A 17,084-nucleotide genomic window follows, 5' to 3' on the forward strand; every position below is an offset into this window, starting at 1 on the left:
AGCATTTAGTAGTTTGGTAGTGTCTCTAAAACGAGTCTTACACACCCAATTCAAAGGTTTGGAGGGAAGTTCACAGCGGTAAAAGGTCAGTCAAAGTAGGTGATGCAGTCTTTTGGAGGAAGGGACAATCAGTTTGTTGAGAAACTAGTGCACTGTAGTGCTCATGGGAAAAGAGACGAGACAGAATTTAGAAATGAGTCTGCGTAGACAAAGGCCTCATGAGACCATGCGTTATGCTGAGGAACAAGTCAGATAATTCCTGACTCAGCCTTCTTCTGCAGCAGGGACACTTGTCTTACTGTTATAAAATAATATAAAATGTCATTCAGCAATAAAACAGTCCTATAATTTACCTCTCTTACGTTACCTTGCTCTATATCTGACCGTTAACAGATATCAAAGGCAGAGTTCAGTAAGCAGAGAATGTCATGACTAATCACGCAGCAGAATTAATCCACGTTTTTTTATTCATTTCAAGTCAATAGGGCCTACCCCTTAAACTAGCTTTTTCACCCACGTGTATCTCAACAGATAGTTTGGAATGTCTAGCAAATCCTTTACATACCCACACCTTGAAAAAGCACAGGTTAGCTGGAAAATGCAAGAGAATATTGCATAACTTGACTCAGTACTCTCAAGAGTTAGTCGTTGGTTCTTTGGTTGCCTGGTGCTGAACTGAAGCAGTGGAATGGAAGAGAATGGGGCCATTTACATGCAAAAGAGCCAATAGAAATCGCAGCACGGTACAGCACTGAGGTGAGACAGAGTCATGAGAAAGATGAGTTAAGGATGCTGCTGGGTGCAGTCTGAAAGTAAATGCAAAATGCAACTAAATGAAGACATGTTTCAGTTAACACCTCGTATATATATCTCTGCGTCTCATGGTATGAAATATTCAGCCAGTCAATGATAAAGGTACAATACTATTTTAGTATTATGATTGTAGTTTATATATAACTTTTAAAAGCACTTCTACAAGGGAACCTTCTTCAGTCATCTAGCATATAAACGTTAACTGGAGGTTACTCCAGTTCACTTGTTATACAGTTATTTTAAAACCTTTTTACAGGACTCCTTATTGTTTCAAACAGTGGCTTGCTGACGTGATATTAAATCCAGTAATGGATTAATTATGTTAGAATTACCCAAAATTCCCAGTCATGATTTTTTCTCTTCTCACACCGTGACATTCCCAGTTGCATCATATGTGGACTCAGATTTCAGAGCCACTCCTTCACCAAGCCCACAAGATCTGCAACTTGCCATTGGCTGGCCCTTTTGGAGCTGAACCATGATTGGTTTAAATCCAGGGCACGTCTAGACAAGACATACTGACAGTTAAATATCCACGTGCAAGCATATGGAAGTAATTGCAAGGAAAAAAGGCTTCGTTTCAACTAAATTTCTTTATTAGCTAAATTCTGCTGGATACAATCTCTGCAGAGATGCTCACCAAATAAACCTTGGAACAACTGACCAACACAAAAAGTCTAAAAGTCACTTGATTTGAAGTCCCAGCTGAGAGGTTTAAAGGGTTAAATCTGCCTGTCACCCTCCTTTCCTAAAGATCTGGGTTCAGAGGGTCAGTAAGTTTTCGTCTTTGTTCAAACTGATATTATGTAAGAGTTCTTCCACAAAGGGGCGGTCCTGCCAGCTCTGCTTCTCTCTAACACCACTGGGGAACGTCCCTTTTAGCATTCTGCTTTTGAACAGTCTTTTATGGAGACGCAGAGACGGTTAGAAATGCCAGACAACCTGTGTGGGTGCTGCTTACATGTTAATTGAGATACCATTCTCCTTGTCCCACTTAACTTAGGTACGGTTTGCAGTATTTTAAAGCGAGATACATTCACTTAGGAATATTTAGTTATTATGCATCTGTAAAAACAGATGTTTGTTGCGCTGACCTTGCATTATAGTTGAACTCTCCAGGCATGCTGAGTAATGACTGAGAAGAACCTTTACTGATGGGTGCCGCTAATTCCATTCTTGCTAATTATTTATAGCCTGGATAGCAGGGCTCAATAATCTGTTGCTATTCTGGATGGAGTCATGTCTGCCAGGGACAAATATTCTTGGATGTTAAGTATAGAATGTCTTTCAGCCATCATAGTATGTGGCCCTATTGAACCTAGATCACCGATCATGCACAGATCACACACCATTGTGGGACTATGTGCTAACTTTCACACTGCCAATGCATGAAGTGTGTCACAATATAGGTGTTTCCTCAATTATATGGGCACTTTTAGTACTGTGAACTTTGTGGAGTTTGTCTACAAACAAACTCCAACATGCATCACAGAAGAATTCTGACATTTTTCCACAGCAGCAAGATGAAAAACAAACAAACAAGGTAGCCTAATGTTAATTAAACAATGTGTATTCAAAATATTTTTAGAGATGCTTTACCTGTATTTGGAATTGCACTGCATCGTGTTGAAGAGTTAGCAGAAATGTCTGTGAATTAATGGGTAATCAGAAAATAAGCATATGTATTGGCTATACATAATTAAGCAGTTTATAATTATTGAAAATGTTTGTTTTAATATCGAAATTGTCACTTTTTATAGTATAGAATTAATATGTTTATAATGTAATTTTTGTTTTGTTAAATTATGAAAAGATGCAAAAAATGTCTTCACACACACACACACACACACACACACACTTGTGTGTAAACTTGTGTCTTGCTTCTGGTGTCACCCACTTCCAGCTATATTTAGTTGTACAAAACACCTAATTTCGTGAGTGTGGATCATGATTTCATATACTAAGTAATTTAACAGATCGAGGACAGACCATTCTATAATCTATGAGGACAACAGGCCAAAAAGATTAATATTCGATCTTTTTCTTGAATATTTTGTGCAAATATACAAATAACATTTCATAAAAGCACACTGATTTTAACAGAGAAACTATCCTGAACTGCCAAGCTATAGTATGGCAGATTTGCATGAGGAGTGTGTTTGTTATAAGTTGTATGGGTGGAGGGAACCAAGGCAACAACACTGTGTATGGTGTTGTAAATGTTTCAGCTGAGCACCACGCCTACTGGCTTGTGTAACCTCAGCTGCCCTGAACAATTTTACAGCTACACATCATGCATGAAGCACCCTGACTTATCATATATAGTCTGCATGTGCATATCATGTACAGCAAGACAGCTGCAGGACAGGATGAGTTTTCTGCCCTCTCTGACTCTGTTGCATGACAACATGTCTTGTATTTCTTTTTTAATACAGTCTTTACATACGGTCTCTTTGTACTACAGTGCAGTACAAAAAGAGCAAACATTTTGTGATAAGATAGCTTGTATTCAATACAAAGTCAACATTAGGACTTTTCAGGGTCACTAAGCGCTTTTTGTTCGCTGACTGTTTGTTGACATAAACCTCTATACTTTCTGCGGGTTCTGTTTCCTGTGAAAGATAGAGGAAGGGGTTGTACTTTAGCCTTCCTGTGCACAAAAAGCTTGATATGAAAGATATCAGTACAGAGACAAACATTGTGACCTTACATCAGCAGTCTGAAGTTAGTTATATAAGCATCTAGATTAGTTTAAGTGCCTTAAATAAGTGTGCTTTCTTCAGAAATTTTATAGAACATTTAGATATAATGCATGGAATAAAACATGGAAGCCTGCTTCTGCTCAGAGTAATATATATATATATATATATATATATATATATATATATATATATATATATATATATATATATATATATATATATATATATATGTATGTATGTATGTATTTATTTTTAACAAATTGCAGAAACAAAGTCTGAAAATTGTTGTCACATTTCAACGGGTTCACTCACAATTACTTTATCCTGTAGACGAAAGACAAACATGATATTTACCATCACAAATTTGTTTTAAGAAAATTTCAGAAATAATTACTAAGACTTGGCAAATAGCACTCTGAATTAAATGTGAAAATTTGAAATAGTGTTTTCTTGTACTCCAAAAATCTTTGTTTTATTTACAGCTTTGAAAAATACACTGTAAAAGTTTCTCACCAACTCTGATTTTACACTGACGTCTTAAGAAATATGGCATAATAAAAAGGAACTATTGCTTAGGAACTGCTTTATTGCATTTTTATGCAATCGTGTTTCTATTGCTCTTTTAGGAACATCTTACTTGCGGACGCAAGATAAATTTCCACACAAGTCACTATCATGAACCTCCTAAAAATCACAATGAAAAACAGAACCATGAGACATATTGCTTGCTGACTTTTGTGCCCAGTGGGTGGTGTGAAAGCTCGGCCTCTAGCATGGAGAGGGATGTACAGAGACAGATTGGAAATGTTGTGATGGAAAGCACAGGCTCTCATTATACAACACAAGGCCTAGTATTGTCAGGCTCAGTGGGGTGAGCATCTCCTTACCCAAACCAGCTGAACATCTCACCATAGCATTACTAACAGCTGTCAGCCACACAGCATTATGCCAGAATTCATAAATAAATTATCTAGGACAATAACGTTAAGTAGCAGTGTAGCGATAATACTAACGTTTTCCACTTATTTTCAACATTTATGATTTATGATTCACACCATTTAATCGGTTCATCCTAAATGGCTCTGTATAGCACCAAGTCTGATTCATTATAGTGTCCTTTCTCATATTTGAACTGCTATATTGTTTGATTCATTCTGGTGAACCATTTGACAATGGCCGTCTCTCTTATGTGTGCCAGTTACGAGTCTGCTTCATTGCACTGAATCAGTTCATCCTTAATTCTCTCTCTCTTCATGTACAGTATAATCTTAATTAATCGTTTCATCCTAAACAGCTCTCTCTGGAAAGTTTGATTCATTCTGGAGAATTGCTTCATTCTAAATTTTAATGTAGAGTTGGAAATTCATTCTAGTGAATCTGATCATTTGGATGGTTCATGTAAATTAGCAGATTTTATGAATAATAAAAACACATAAAACTGCTTTATTTTTTAACTGTGTTATATATTATATTTTTGATTCGGTAATGTAAATGATGAGGGTGTTTTATTTATTCATTTATACAGCTGTATTTGTATCTGTTCAATTTATAGCCACCCTGAGATTTATTTAAAACCCCTTTTACACAAAAATTACTTCAAATAATGACTCTCTCTCTCTCTCTCTCTCTCTCTCTCTCTCTCTCTCTCTCTCTCTCTCTCTATATATATATATATATATATATATATATATATATAATTTTTTTTTGTTGTTGTTTTTGGTTGTCAGGCATTCATTTGAAGGAAATCACTGTCTTTTAAATTTAGTTTGACCCATGAAGACAGTAACAGTGCATGAAACATTCTGTCACGTCTCACACGTGTACGCCAGGCACCAGCATTTGTTTTGCAACGTTCCCTTGCGGGTGCCAAGATGTACGGGAGCACGTAAAGGGCAGCTGTTAGATATGATCCAGCAGACTGGACGTGAACCGGCCAAGTCTAGATTGCCTGATCACGTAGTCGCTCAATGCACCATGGCATAGGGACGAGCTGATCCAGCCAAACATTTTGAAACTGATTTATGCTTTTATGAGTCCCTTTATGATTTACAATGTTTTTATCCTTACGCTTGTCTGTCATAGTTGCATGGTCACTGTTTATAGGTATCAGTGCAATCTAGAGACACAAAGATAAAGCTTAACATACTGAAAAAATGTTCCTTTACAGTCATAATCATTAAATTTTCTAGTATATATGCATATGGATCCTACATTCAGAGTGAATGAAACCGCATAAATGGCTTGCTTTTAATGTTCTATCCATGTTACATTTTGGTTAAAGCTTTAAAATGATATTTGAAGTTGCTGGTTCATATATCAGGCAGATTTGTTCCTGTGACTGCTTGGCTCAGTTCGTGTGCCTCATGCTGACCTATTTCACTTGAATGGACAGATGGTTGGACTGCATTTGGTCTGATATACCATAATGCCCATCTGTAGCCAAAGAAGACATTTTGATTGGTATTACTGTGATTCTCACGTTTGCTTTCGCCAATTCTTTGTGTCCACCCACCTACATTACTTCAAAGGCTGGGTGTTACCACAATTGCGTTTAGAACGGTTACAGAGTTGTATTGTTCATGATTCAGTGAACCATGAGGAAGATGAAAAACACTTTGGTTAGGAAATGTAAAAGGGTTTCCATTTTCAAGAAGTATCCATATGCATCACACAGAATAAAGATTGGGGAAATGCAAAAATAAAACAAAATTAATTTGCTCTAAACACTTTGTCTTTTGAGGCTGAATAAATTCAGGATAGATTGAGGTTTCAAACACTCACAATGCTTGACAATTGAGCATTAATACTCGGTGTCTTAAAAGGATTAGATATACTTTTCTAATTAGATCAAAAAGTCATAAACTGATCATCTTAACCAGACAATTTTTATGAGTGTAATACACTTTGAACCGCTAGATTTGAGAAGAATGACGTCATGTTTTATGAAACTGCCTGCATTAGAATTTAAAACACCAATTTCATTCCGTGCTTATAAGGTTCAAAGAAGTTCTATTCCACAGATATTACATCCAAAAGTTAATTTACTCAACCTGATTTTGATTCCACAGAACATGGAAATATATTGTAAATAATGCTGGCAGACACGTTTTACTTTTGTTACACATTTTATCTAATTAATGCAGGTCAATGGGAATATACAATGTTTGGTTACCAGCATTCTTCAAAGTATGCTCTGAAAAAGGTCTTTGAAAGCTCTGCCCTCATGTCATTCCAAACCTGTATGGGGTTCAGTTTCAGACAGGCTTGGCTTTCCTTAAAACACTGATGGGAATGGAGAGCAAGATAAAGAGCTCAAAGTCATTTCATCATTCACACAGTAAAAGTCACAAATTTCTGCTTTGCAGCATGCTTTAAAATGTCTTTAGACTACAGATTTGTCCTACAGATTTGCAATGACAAGTTTAATTTTAAAGTGAACTGTCCCTTTAAGTCATTACATACATGAGAACACTAAAGAGACAAGCTCAAACCTGCCTTTGCAAAAAAAAAAAAAAAACCTGCTAACGCACAATGCAAGAGACCCAGCCCTTACAAACTAGATTAGTAGGTACTCACTAGCTCCATTTAGGACTAGATATTTGACCCAGCCTTCCGGTAAATGTTGGCATCTTATTGCACTTGAGGAAGTTCAAGGGAACACTCAGGAAGATACAGTTTAAGTTAATGCTTTATTTAATAAGTCACTATATTACAGCATGATATAAAACTTGAGATCTTTTAGGACAAGCCAGGAAAACTAAAGACAAGTGGCATACAAACTCCAATGGGCCCTGCTCAAACTGATACAGTGCATGACACACACACACACATAGAACAGCACAATTGGGAAGTGAAAACAAGGCACGCCATTTTACATGGACAAGTGCACAAGAGCAGCATTAATACATAAAATCCCCTCATTTAAAAAGGCATTGGCTGGCTAATAGAAGAATTGAATTACCAGCATCCACATTCTTCTACAACTTTAATTGATTCAAGGGCTTTCTGACCTGGCATACAGAGGTTAAAACAAAAGCCAAGACTAAAGTCTAATTGGAATAGATGTATGCTGCTGAAACGGTCAGTGTAAAAACCAATTACTCTCATAGCCCTTTAGTGTCTAGAGGAAAACTCCTGAAAAGCACCAGATACAGCCAATACAGGCCATAGGACAACCAACTTGGGCAAGAAACCCCTTTTTTGATGGCAGAGGGGACTCCGAAGCACTTTAGGTCCACTGCCATCCAGTCACTTCCCAGTCAAATGGTTCAAGAATAGTTGGTTTTAGTTCTAAACCAATCAATCCTATCGCAACAGGCTTCCTCCACCGATTTCTCTCTTGTAACGATTTGTGAGGTGGTCAGCCTGGACCGTGAGCTTGGATAGAACAGCAAACAGTCCGTGAAGGTGGTAGTGGAACTGGCCCTCCAGGTCAGAACCTTCCTCTGCAGCTCCTCCGTTCACCTGCGGTTCTTCATGCTTCACGGTCATCTCTAGAAAGCTGCCACCCATCTCTCTCTTCAGCAGGCCCCACTCCATGTCATTCTTAATTGACTTCAGCAGCAGATAGTGCTCATACATGTCCCTCTGTTTGCTGGGGAAAGAAGGCTCGTTGTTATTGGGACTAACAGAGGCTTGGCCATCCTGGTCCTCCAGAGGCACGTCCCGCAGGAAGCTTGGCACCATGATAGTCTCGTCCATGTTGTTGGCAGCGGCGATGAACCGGTTCATAACGTTGAGCAACGAGTGCTTGTTGCATTGCGTGTCGCTGCTGAGCTGCATCATGGTAAAGCTGAAAAGAAAGGGTACAATCAATGACAAAGTAATGCAAAAAAACTGAAATCTCTTGCAAGAAGAGCAACCATTTTAAATGGTGACAAGCCGACTGAGCATTTTTATTTTGTAGTTCATAGGAAGTCGGTGTTAGATGCATCAAAGTCTATCCGGACATCGCACATTACGCTTAAAAAAAAAAAAAAAAAAAAAAAAAAAAAAAAAAAAACACACCCACACACACCTTCGAATGGAGCCTTTTGTTGGTACATTTAAAATCTTTGTTACAGTTTCACGGGTCCTAATTCACCTAGGTTAAGTTTAACTTAAGTTTCTTTTAAACTAAATTGTAGTTGGAAAGAACGCCAACTCCGATTTCTCGGTTCAATGAGTTCAACCTAGAAGCTCTCGATTCAGTGCCGCAAGCAGTTCCACTGATTCATTGTGAAGAATAAACTAAAGAGACTTCCACGCATCATTACTACAGATAAAGAGGAGAACGTTTTAGTTTCTCGCGCGGCTAATATAGATCGATGTACAGCATCGTCTATTTAAAACATCAACAACCAAACGATATTAAACGAGGTTTGAGAGAAACATCCTATCCAAAGCCCAAGTCTTAGTGATGGTGCATTAACGAGCACGAAGAACGAAACACTAAAGAACCTTTCATTGCACGTCAACATACGAGACCAGTGTCACTTCACCTGACCTTGCAATGACAACGCAATAAATCTCAAACAGATTTAGATGCAGATGACTAACCTGGATGAAACCGTTTCCTTGACTGGAATTACCCAAAGATAAACTATAAAGGATTGACGAAGCAGTCAATATTGAGAAGAAAGCTCTCTTCTTCTGTTAGCGCTGACGAGGACCGACAAACTTTATACTGTTGACGTCAAGCTGGGAACCGTCATGTCCAATGATGTGCAGAGCTGAAAATGATTGACAGGCCATCGGACCAATCGTTCTTCAGCATTTCATCTTCATAGACGTCTGTCGTTATCTTTTGCAGCATATAAGAATTTCTTCAAATGAGGATGTGTAAATGTTTTTCTTTACTCTTAACGCAGTGATCGATTTCAGCGCTTAATTATGAGCTCTTGCTCGTGGTGATTAAAGAAATAGCGATTTAACCTACGAACTAATATTTTCTCTAAATGGTCTTTCAGTATCAATAACGCAATGGGTATCTTTTTAATGCATGTGTATGCCGTTCGATTTAAAGCATTTTAGGACCGCAATTGCGATTTTTAATTATCATAGGTAGTAATATTAGATTATATTATTCTATATATTATATGCCTGTCCCAAATTGCCATAGACAGTAAAATAAATTGCCCAGTTCGACCTTATGGACCTGCTTCCGAGCCACACTCTTCAAAGGTTCTTAACCCAGATTGCAAGAAACAGTCGTATAAATAAATAGAGAGCGCCCTCTGGTGGTTCTACATATGAAGCCTATGCTCATATAAAACAGTTTATTGTTCCTATGCATTTTACAATTTGCACAAAAAAAAAGAACCGGCTGTAAAGATGCAACGTGTACATGCCCCAAAAGTAAACCCATATGCTGACAAAACGTAGAGAGTGGTTTATCTTATGACAAAAACTAATCGGTATGATTATGAAGGAGTGACGAGAGAAAATAATTATAGTTTAAAAAGTAATCTGGATTATACATCACCTTATTTGCCTCACAAATGCAAATATGTCTTTAAATACAGCTCAACCCCTGTGTAATGGGGACATTTGTAGCTTTGTATGTACATGTTAAATATTGTTACCTGCTCAACCTGGGTGCCAAAAGATTTCACATTTTGAAGACACAGTTAAGGAGACACTACAACCTTTCTCTTCAGCAAACCCACCACCACGACATTCAATAACCTTACAATTAACACTATAGCTGCTACATCAATAAAGACTGTCGAGAAATGGCAAATAACCACATCATTTTCACAGAAGCAATCCAAATTGCAATGAACATACATGTATTAAAACCAGTTATTGAAAATGAACGGCTGGTGACATAAACAAAACTCAAAAATATCATTTTGGGCAAATGTTGAACTTAAATTGCATGCAAGAAATGGTACATTTTTTTTTTTTTTTACTAGATGCAATGTTTTAGCATGTGTTAATTCCAATGAAACAAACGTAAAGGTGTGCAGTAAACTATGTACTGAATAACTGCTTAGTTTAACACCGACTGAAACGTACTTTCTAACTTCTGTATATCTAATCGCTGTTATATTTAAACTCTGGCTAAACAAATGCAAATCGGTTCCTTCCCTTCAATGTACTTACGAACAAGAAATATTCTTTAAAAAGCAGTCAGAAATTCTCTAAAATTAAAGGTTTAGCTAAGGCACATACAAAACACTGAAACTAAATGGTTTCCCTTTTTGTCAGCTTCATTTCTCTGTGATCTCCAGTTGATACCCTGTAATCAGACAGAAGCGACAGTAAGAGCCCTTAAATGAGAACCCAGTCATTATCAAAATACTCATTAAAGGACATGTAATAGAACAACACAAAACTGTGCCGTTTTAAAGAGAAGAGCCTAACGGGAAGAGTAAGAAAATATACCTGTGGATCACTACACCATCTCATATTGGTTGTTAGTGATATAGCGAGACAGACAACATGCCAGGAATATCCCAATGAGCTGATGAGGTGAGGAATTGAAAACATTATTAGATGCATTAGACAAACACACACACACACACACACACACACACATATATTTATACATATAATAACTGGACACAATGAATACCTGGAAGAACGCAATTCCAAAAGAAATTCCAGCAATTATTCCAAGATTGGCCTCCAATGTTGTAGAAATCAGGGAGAAACAGCCCTACAAGAGAAGGGTGTTTTTTTCCCCCAGAATTAAGAATAACTCTGATTTGATTTAGGAGTGTTCAGAAACAGCAGAGCTCTTACCCGTTGATATACCACTGATGCAGCAGTGTTAAGATCTTTAAGTTCTGCAGAAGTGCAGTTTCCACCAGCAGTCATGTTGCAGCAGCTTTTGGGAATGCCCTCTTTTTTGAAGTAATCTGTGTTTGACCAGCTGGTGTAGTTCTTCTCTCCACAGCACTGCAGCTACAAATTACAAAATAAATTATATTGCATTTAACTATTATTAGTGTAGTTTGATGTGATCCCTATGTTTTGTACTGCTCTCAATAAAACAAATACATGCTTACTGTTCTCTGGATTCTGTCCAGATCTTCGTTTCCCTTACCACTGTAGACTGATTCAGCGTTATTATAGACACCTTGGAGCACTGCTTTTATCTAAAAAAAAAAAAAAAAAGGGTGAATTTAAAAAGTGAATAGTTGTTGAAATACTAAATGTATAAAAAAAAAAGGAAAAAAAAGAAGAAGAATTACCTCATGTCTGAAAATAAAGCCGGATATACCTGCCACTAGTTCAGCTAAGAACACAAGGATCAGGAACATAGCATACTACAAGGGAGGGAAAAAAAAATATTCAAAACAATGAAATTTCTAGAAAAATTTTACTAAATGAGATCAGAAAATTTACAACAGACAAATCTATACAAATTAAAATATACAGTGTACACAAAACTATTAAATTAAGCAGTTATGCAGCAATAAGACTCCAAATGTTGGGCTGTAGAAATTAAGCTTTCATATCATACATCACTTTTTTGAGATCAAAATAGGTCCCCCTTGAGATTTGCTCAGATCCACTGAGAAAGTGTTTTATGGGGGGAATTTTTCTTGATGTCATATAAGATCAGTTTTTTTCCTTACTTTCATTTTTACAAGAAAAGGACATATGTATTCTAAGTGTAACGTATACGTAGAATGTGCTGTAACTACTCCCACATTTATGAATTTTATCACTCTCAGTTTTGAAGTCTTGTGAAATCTCTAGAACTGACCAGCTTCAGCATCCATGGACTTCCACGACAGGTAGCAAAGCAACCGAACAACCCGAAGATGATGATGATGGCTCCGGTCCCAATGAGCACATATGGTGCATTGGTGCCCTTGTCTGCAGTCAGGAGGAGGTCAAACTCCAAATTAACCTTTCCCCATACTCCAACAGCCAACAAGATCACTCCTGTGAACTACAAGAAAAGTTAAATACTCTCCGACATATTCGATAAGTGTTTATGGATTTGCCTGAGGGATTATGGGCACTGTGTCTTGCCCATCCCCATTCTTAATACTACCACTGCAAACCTTGTAATTACACTTCAGCTTTAAAACTTGGGACAGTTTAGAGCATTAAATGAAAACAGGAAATCTGGGAGTTTCCAGACAACTGTTGTGAGCAAATACATACCTTGACCTACATAGAAACTGTATGTATTTGGATAAAGATGGATATTTTATAGTATTTGTAGACTGGAGTTATTAATTTATGTTCGGCTGTGATATTAATGACTTTGAAACATATACGTTTTTTTATTATTATTATCATTTGGTGATGTGTATTACTGCCAAGGGGAAGTAATAATTTCGATCATGAGCAACTGATTGGGTCTGAGTCTTGAGACTTTACTTTATAAACATGACCATCTGTCCCCTGCCAGCTATAAAATCCCAGCGAAAAGCAATAAATAAATAGCAATGAACTGTTCGTATCGGTTTCATTAGAATCTCTTTGTAGATCAATATATTTGAACCGCGATCAAAACAGCTGTCACTATTCTTTGCAAGGTAACGTTACACAAGGATGCGAAATTTTGTATTTCCTCGCCTGTAATAGATTTAATCTACATCCCAAAATTAAAGTTTAATTTCATCTTTTGATATATCAATTTAAAATGCTAGAATAATCTACAATTATTCGACGCATCCTTAGGCAAGCCGGTAACAATAAAAGTTAATCGAGAGCATCTGTGTGACGCTAAATCTTTTTGTAAGTTTTTTTTTTTTTTGCTAATCAGAAGATAAATAAACATATAAATAATGTTTAGAAATGCATCTTATTTTTCATAAAGAAATCTTACAAATCTGAACTAAGACTACACTACGAGTTAGAACCGTTTGTTGACTGATCCCATTGTTCAGAGTGAGTTAGCTGCGCTGATAGCCGCCTCAAGCTAACGGTAAATCTGATGAAAACACTAACTCACCCAGAAAATCAGACTGTACGAGATCAGAAACGTCTTCAGACACGTTATCACGGGCTTGGTTTGAAGCCGTGCGGATGGAGGGGACATTTCTGCCTTTTCTGGCTGGCGACGCGACTTTTCGATGGAGGGTGCTGGAGGAAAAGTTTCAGATTGGAGTGTGTGTGTGTGAGTTGGTAAAGTTTGTTTGGGAACTGAACGGTGATGATGGGGCTGTGGAGTCTTTCCCGACAGGAAGTCATCATACCGAGATAAAGGACTGGGGAGCTTATCTGTGAAACCTAGAAATATAACATTAAAATGGACATAAAAAAAAAAAAAAAAAAAAATATATATATATATATATATATATATATATATACATACATACATACATACATACATACATACATATATATATATATATATATATATATATATATATATATATATATATATGGAAATTTCTATAACATTTCATAAAATATACGTTACAGATTTTTTTTTGTGTGTGTGTGTGTGTGGACTGCTATTAATAATCTAAAACGCGTAGTTTTCACAGGGAATTTTTTTTAAAATTATTATTATTGTTTATTTTTTTTTTTTTACAAACAAACATACATTTAATTTATTAAATAAAAGTGAGACTTTTAAAAAAAAAAATTATTTAAAAGGGACATCAATCAATCAAATCATCAAGGCTTGTAGAGTTTAAAATTTTTCATACTGGCTAATGTTAGGCTTATAGTTAAAACATCTAGACTAATATGCTTCAAAAATCACATATAATAAAATCCGGAAAAGTGACAGTAAGATGTTAAGACCGAAATCTGAATCCTTGTTTTTGAAGAACTTCATCATCTTCGCTGTCAGGGACAGGTTCTGTATCTAGTTCACCACAAGATGGCGCCATAAGAAAAGACGTAAATGTTCCATGCCATGCGCAAGTAAATAAACCTTAAGTGTGAATATACATATTTTTTTCAATGAATTGTTAATAAATTCGACTTCTTTGTTGAAACAACATTATGTTATTAATACAGTCGCAACCACCAAATTTACCGCTAACCGTTAGATTTAGCTTTCCCCTGTGTTTTTCATTCCCTGTAGCAGTCTTCCCAATTAAGCACTTTTTTTTTTTCACACAGTGTGACATGGTTATAAGCAGATCTTACACGTGGTTTATTTTAAGCTCTTATATTAGATTATGTTACACAGAAAGATAAAGACTAGAGTGGGAATATTTACTATGATAATAGTGATGAAATTGTGGTCGACCTAAATTATACTGGCAAGGATTTGTACGTTGCAACTAATATGTAAACTGTTCAGTTAAAACAGTTTTTAAAGCCAGTTATTATTATTATTTTTTTTTTTTTTTATTATTTTTTTTTTTTACATATGTTCATACATGGTTTGAAAGGTTTGTGCACTATTATGAATGTTTTTTTTTGTGAAGACATTTTTAAAACAGTCAGTTGTTTTATTTAATTTGTCTCAGCCAGCGGCATTTGGCTTGTGTGTTCAGCCCAAGAAAAGATTGAATGAAGCAATTTTCACCTTCTGGAGATCAGATGACTGAAGTGACCAGATGCTGAAGATTAAAGTGGTTTATCTTGGATGTGAGTTAGGTAAACTGACATGTTCTGTGTGAGAACATGTTGAAAGTCCATGGATGAGTGCTTGTGATGTGTAAACATAAGGCATCAGAAAGGTGATCTAATGTCTGTTAGCGTTTAAATCTTTATACTGCAGTCTGCTTCTGTCCCCAAACACCTCCTATTGGGGGAATTGGAGCATGAGAGGGATGGCGAACCAGACTTCATGCTGCAGACAGTCAGAAAATGGCAATACGTAAATGGCAGTGAATGTAGGTATGTTCATATGTTCTTCATGTATAGATTTGCTCCACACATGCTTTGTTGTGCTCAGAATAAAGCAAAACAATTCATCATCTTTGGGAAGGTGAGGTTTTCTGATTAGATTATTTGATCAAAATGTTACTGCAGTTTGTTAACATACTACATGCTACTGTCAGGCTCATAAAAGAGATTTCAGATGTGTCCTCAAAAGGCTGCATATTAGAAAAAAACATGTAACTGTGCTTGTGCAGAAATCGATAGTGAATTGTTTGTGTATTTCATTATTTTTGTTTGTATCAGGTAACATTAAGTGAGGTCCTCTTTCACTCAGACTAAATTAAATTAACAGCCATTTACCCAACACTAATGGCTGTAAAATGTGGGTATGGCTGAGTGAGAGAGCCTCGCGTATGTGCATGCTTGTGTATAAAAATGTTTTTGTATGCATGAATGGCTTAAGAAGTTTAAAGATCCATAACCACTTTGTAGAATCACTGACCATAATGCCTCCTTTGACTGCATACTGTTGCCTTTTCTCTGTTTCTTGCTCTCGTGCTTTCTTGATTTCTCGCACTCAGGCATGCATTCAGTCCACAGGGTTTGTGGAAAGACGAGAGTCCTGTTTTGTCCTGTTAACATAACGTCAGGCCTCTGTTTTGTACCTCCCCTCATGGGTCCTCTGCTTTGCGACGCTTTCTGTGATGTCTTTTCTCATGAGATTTTATGTGTGACAGGTTGTTAGAGATTAATTTGCGTCCATGATTGGGGTTTTCATGGTTAATTAAGTTCATTGGAAGTTAATTAAGAAACAATGCTTTTCTAGCAATATATTTATCCTTTGAAGTGAGCAGCTGAGAAACTGCAGTAAACTTCAACGAGCTCTCCTCATTCTGAACTTGATACTCATCTATGGATGAAGTCTTAACGTCTTGGCTTCAATTTTTTGGAATATTTGCACCATCATTGGTTACAAAAAATATAAACTGTTATTGTGACACATTGACATTTGTGGGCTGGGGCATGTTGTCTCAATAATGACTTGCTACTAGACAGCCTAGTATAGGCTTTTCAGCCTCAATTAATAAGGAAAACAGTTGTGAAGGCCAAAACATTATATGGCAAAAAATACGCTTGTAGTCAAAGTTTTAAAATGTTTTGGTAAGAACTTTCTTATGCTCACTAAAGCTGCATTTATTTGATCAAACAAAATAATGCGAAATAGTATTATAATTTAAAAGAACTGATCCTTCAGAAATTATACTAATATATGCTGATTTGGTGTTAAATTTTTTTTTTTTTAATTATCAATGCTGAAGAACAGTTTTGTATTACACTACCATTTTTTAAAATGCTTTTATTCTGCAGCGATGCATTAAAATGATCAAAATTAAAGGCTCAACAAAAGATTGTTTCCAAAAAATGCTGTTCTTTAGAAAATTCTGAAACAATGCTGAAAAAAAGATATCACAGTTTCCAGAAAAATATTAAACAGCACAACTTTTTTCGACATTGATGATAATAAAATAAATGTTAAATAAAAAATTATAAAATGTTTCCTAAGCACTAAATCAGCATATTAGAATGATTTCTGAAGAACCATGTGACTGAAGTCCGGAATAATGGCTGCTGAAAGTTTTGCTTTGTCATCACAGGAATACATTACATTTTGAAATATATTAAAATAGAAAAAGGAGTTTCAATTAGTAATAATATCTCACAATATTTTACTGTATTTTTTATCAAATAAATGCAGCTTTAGGTGAGCCTTGAAAAGAGGCTTCTTTAATCAAAATCGTAGTTATTCCATACTTTTGACCTGAAGTGTACATG

At 36.2% G+C, this 17,084-nt stretch overlaps 2 protein-coding genes across 2 annotated transcripts; both read right to left on the reverse strand.

Moving 5' to 3' along the window:
- Positions 1 to 7,185: 7,185 nt before the first annotated feature.
- On the reverse strand, positions 7,186 to 9,215 carry LOC127971642 (mid1-interacting protein 1-like). Its single transcript, XM_052574812.1, has 2 exons — positions 9,054 to 9,215; positions 7,186 to 8,307 (listed from the first exon to the last, which is right to left on the reverse strand). Exon 2 carries the CDS (start codon positions 8,298 to 8,300, stop codon positions 7,821 to 7,823), a length of 480 nt encoding a protein of 159 aa, XP_052430772.1. The 5' UTR covers positions 8,301 to 8,307; positions 9,054 to 9,215; the 3' UTR covers positions 7,186 to 7,820.
- A 522-nt stretch (positions 9,216 to 9,737) lies between these two features.
- LOC127971641 (tetraspanin-7) lies at positions 9,738 to 13,648 on the reverse strand. Its single transcript, XM_052574811.1, has 8 exons — positions 13,417 to 13,648; positions 12,214 to 12,402; positions 11,696 to 11,770; positions 11,510 to 11,599; positions 11,244 to 11,405; positions 11,074 to 11,157; positions 10,884 to 10,962; positions 9,738 to 10,737 (listed from the first exon to the last, which is right to left on the reverse strand). Exons 1-7 carry the CDS (start codon positions 13,501 to 13,503, stop codon positions 10,894 to 10,896), a joined length of 756 nt encoding a protein of 251 aa, XP_052430771.1. The 5' UTR covers positions 13,504 to 13,648; the 3' UTR covers positions 9,738 to 10,737; positions 10,884 to 10,893.
- Positions 13,649 to 17,084: the final 3,436 nt, after the last annotated feature.

Source organism: Carassius gibelio, chromosome B14 (assembly GCF_023724105.1).
Source record: "Carassius gibelio isolate Cgi1373 ecotype wild population from Czech Republic chromosome B14, carGib1.2-hapl.c, whole genome shotgun sequence".
NCBI lineage: Eukaryota > Metazoa > Chordata > Actinopteri > Cypriniformes > Cyprinidae > Carassius > Carassius gibelio.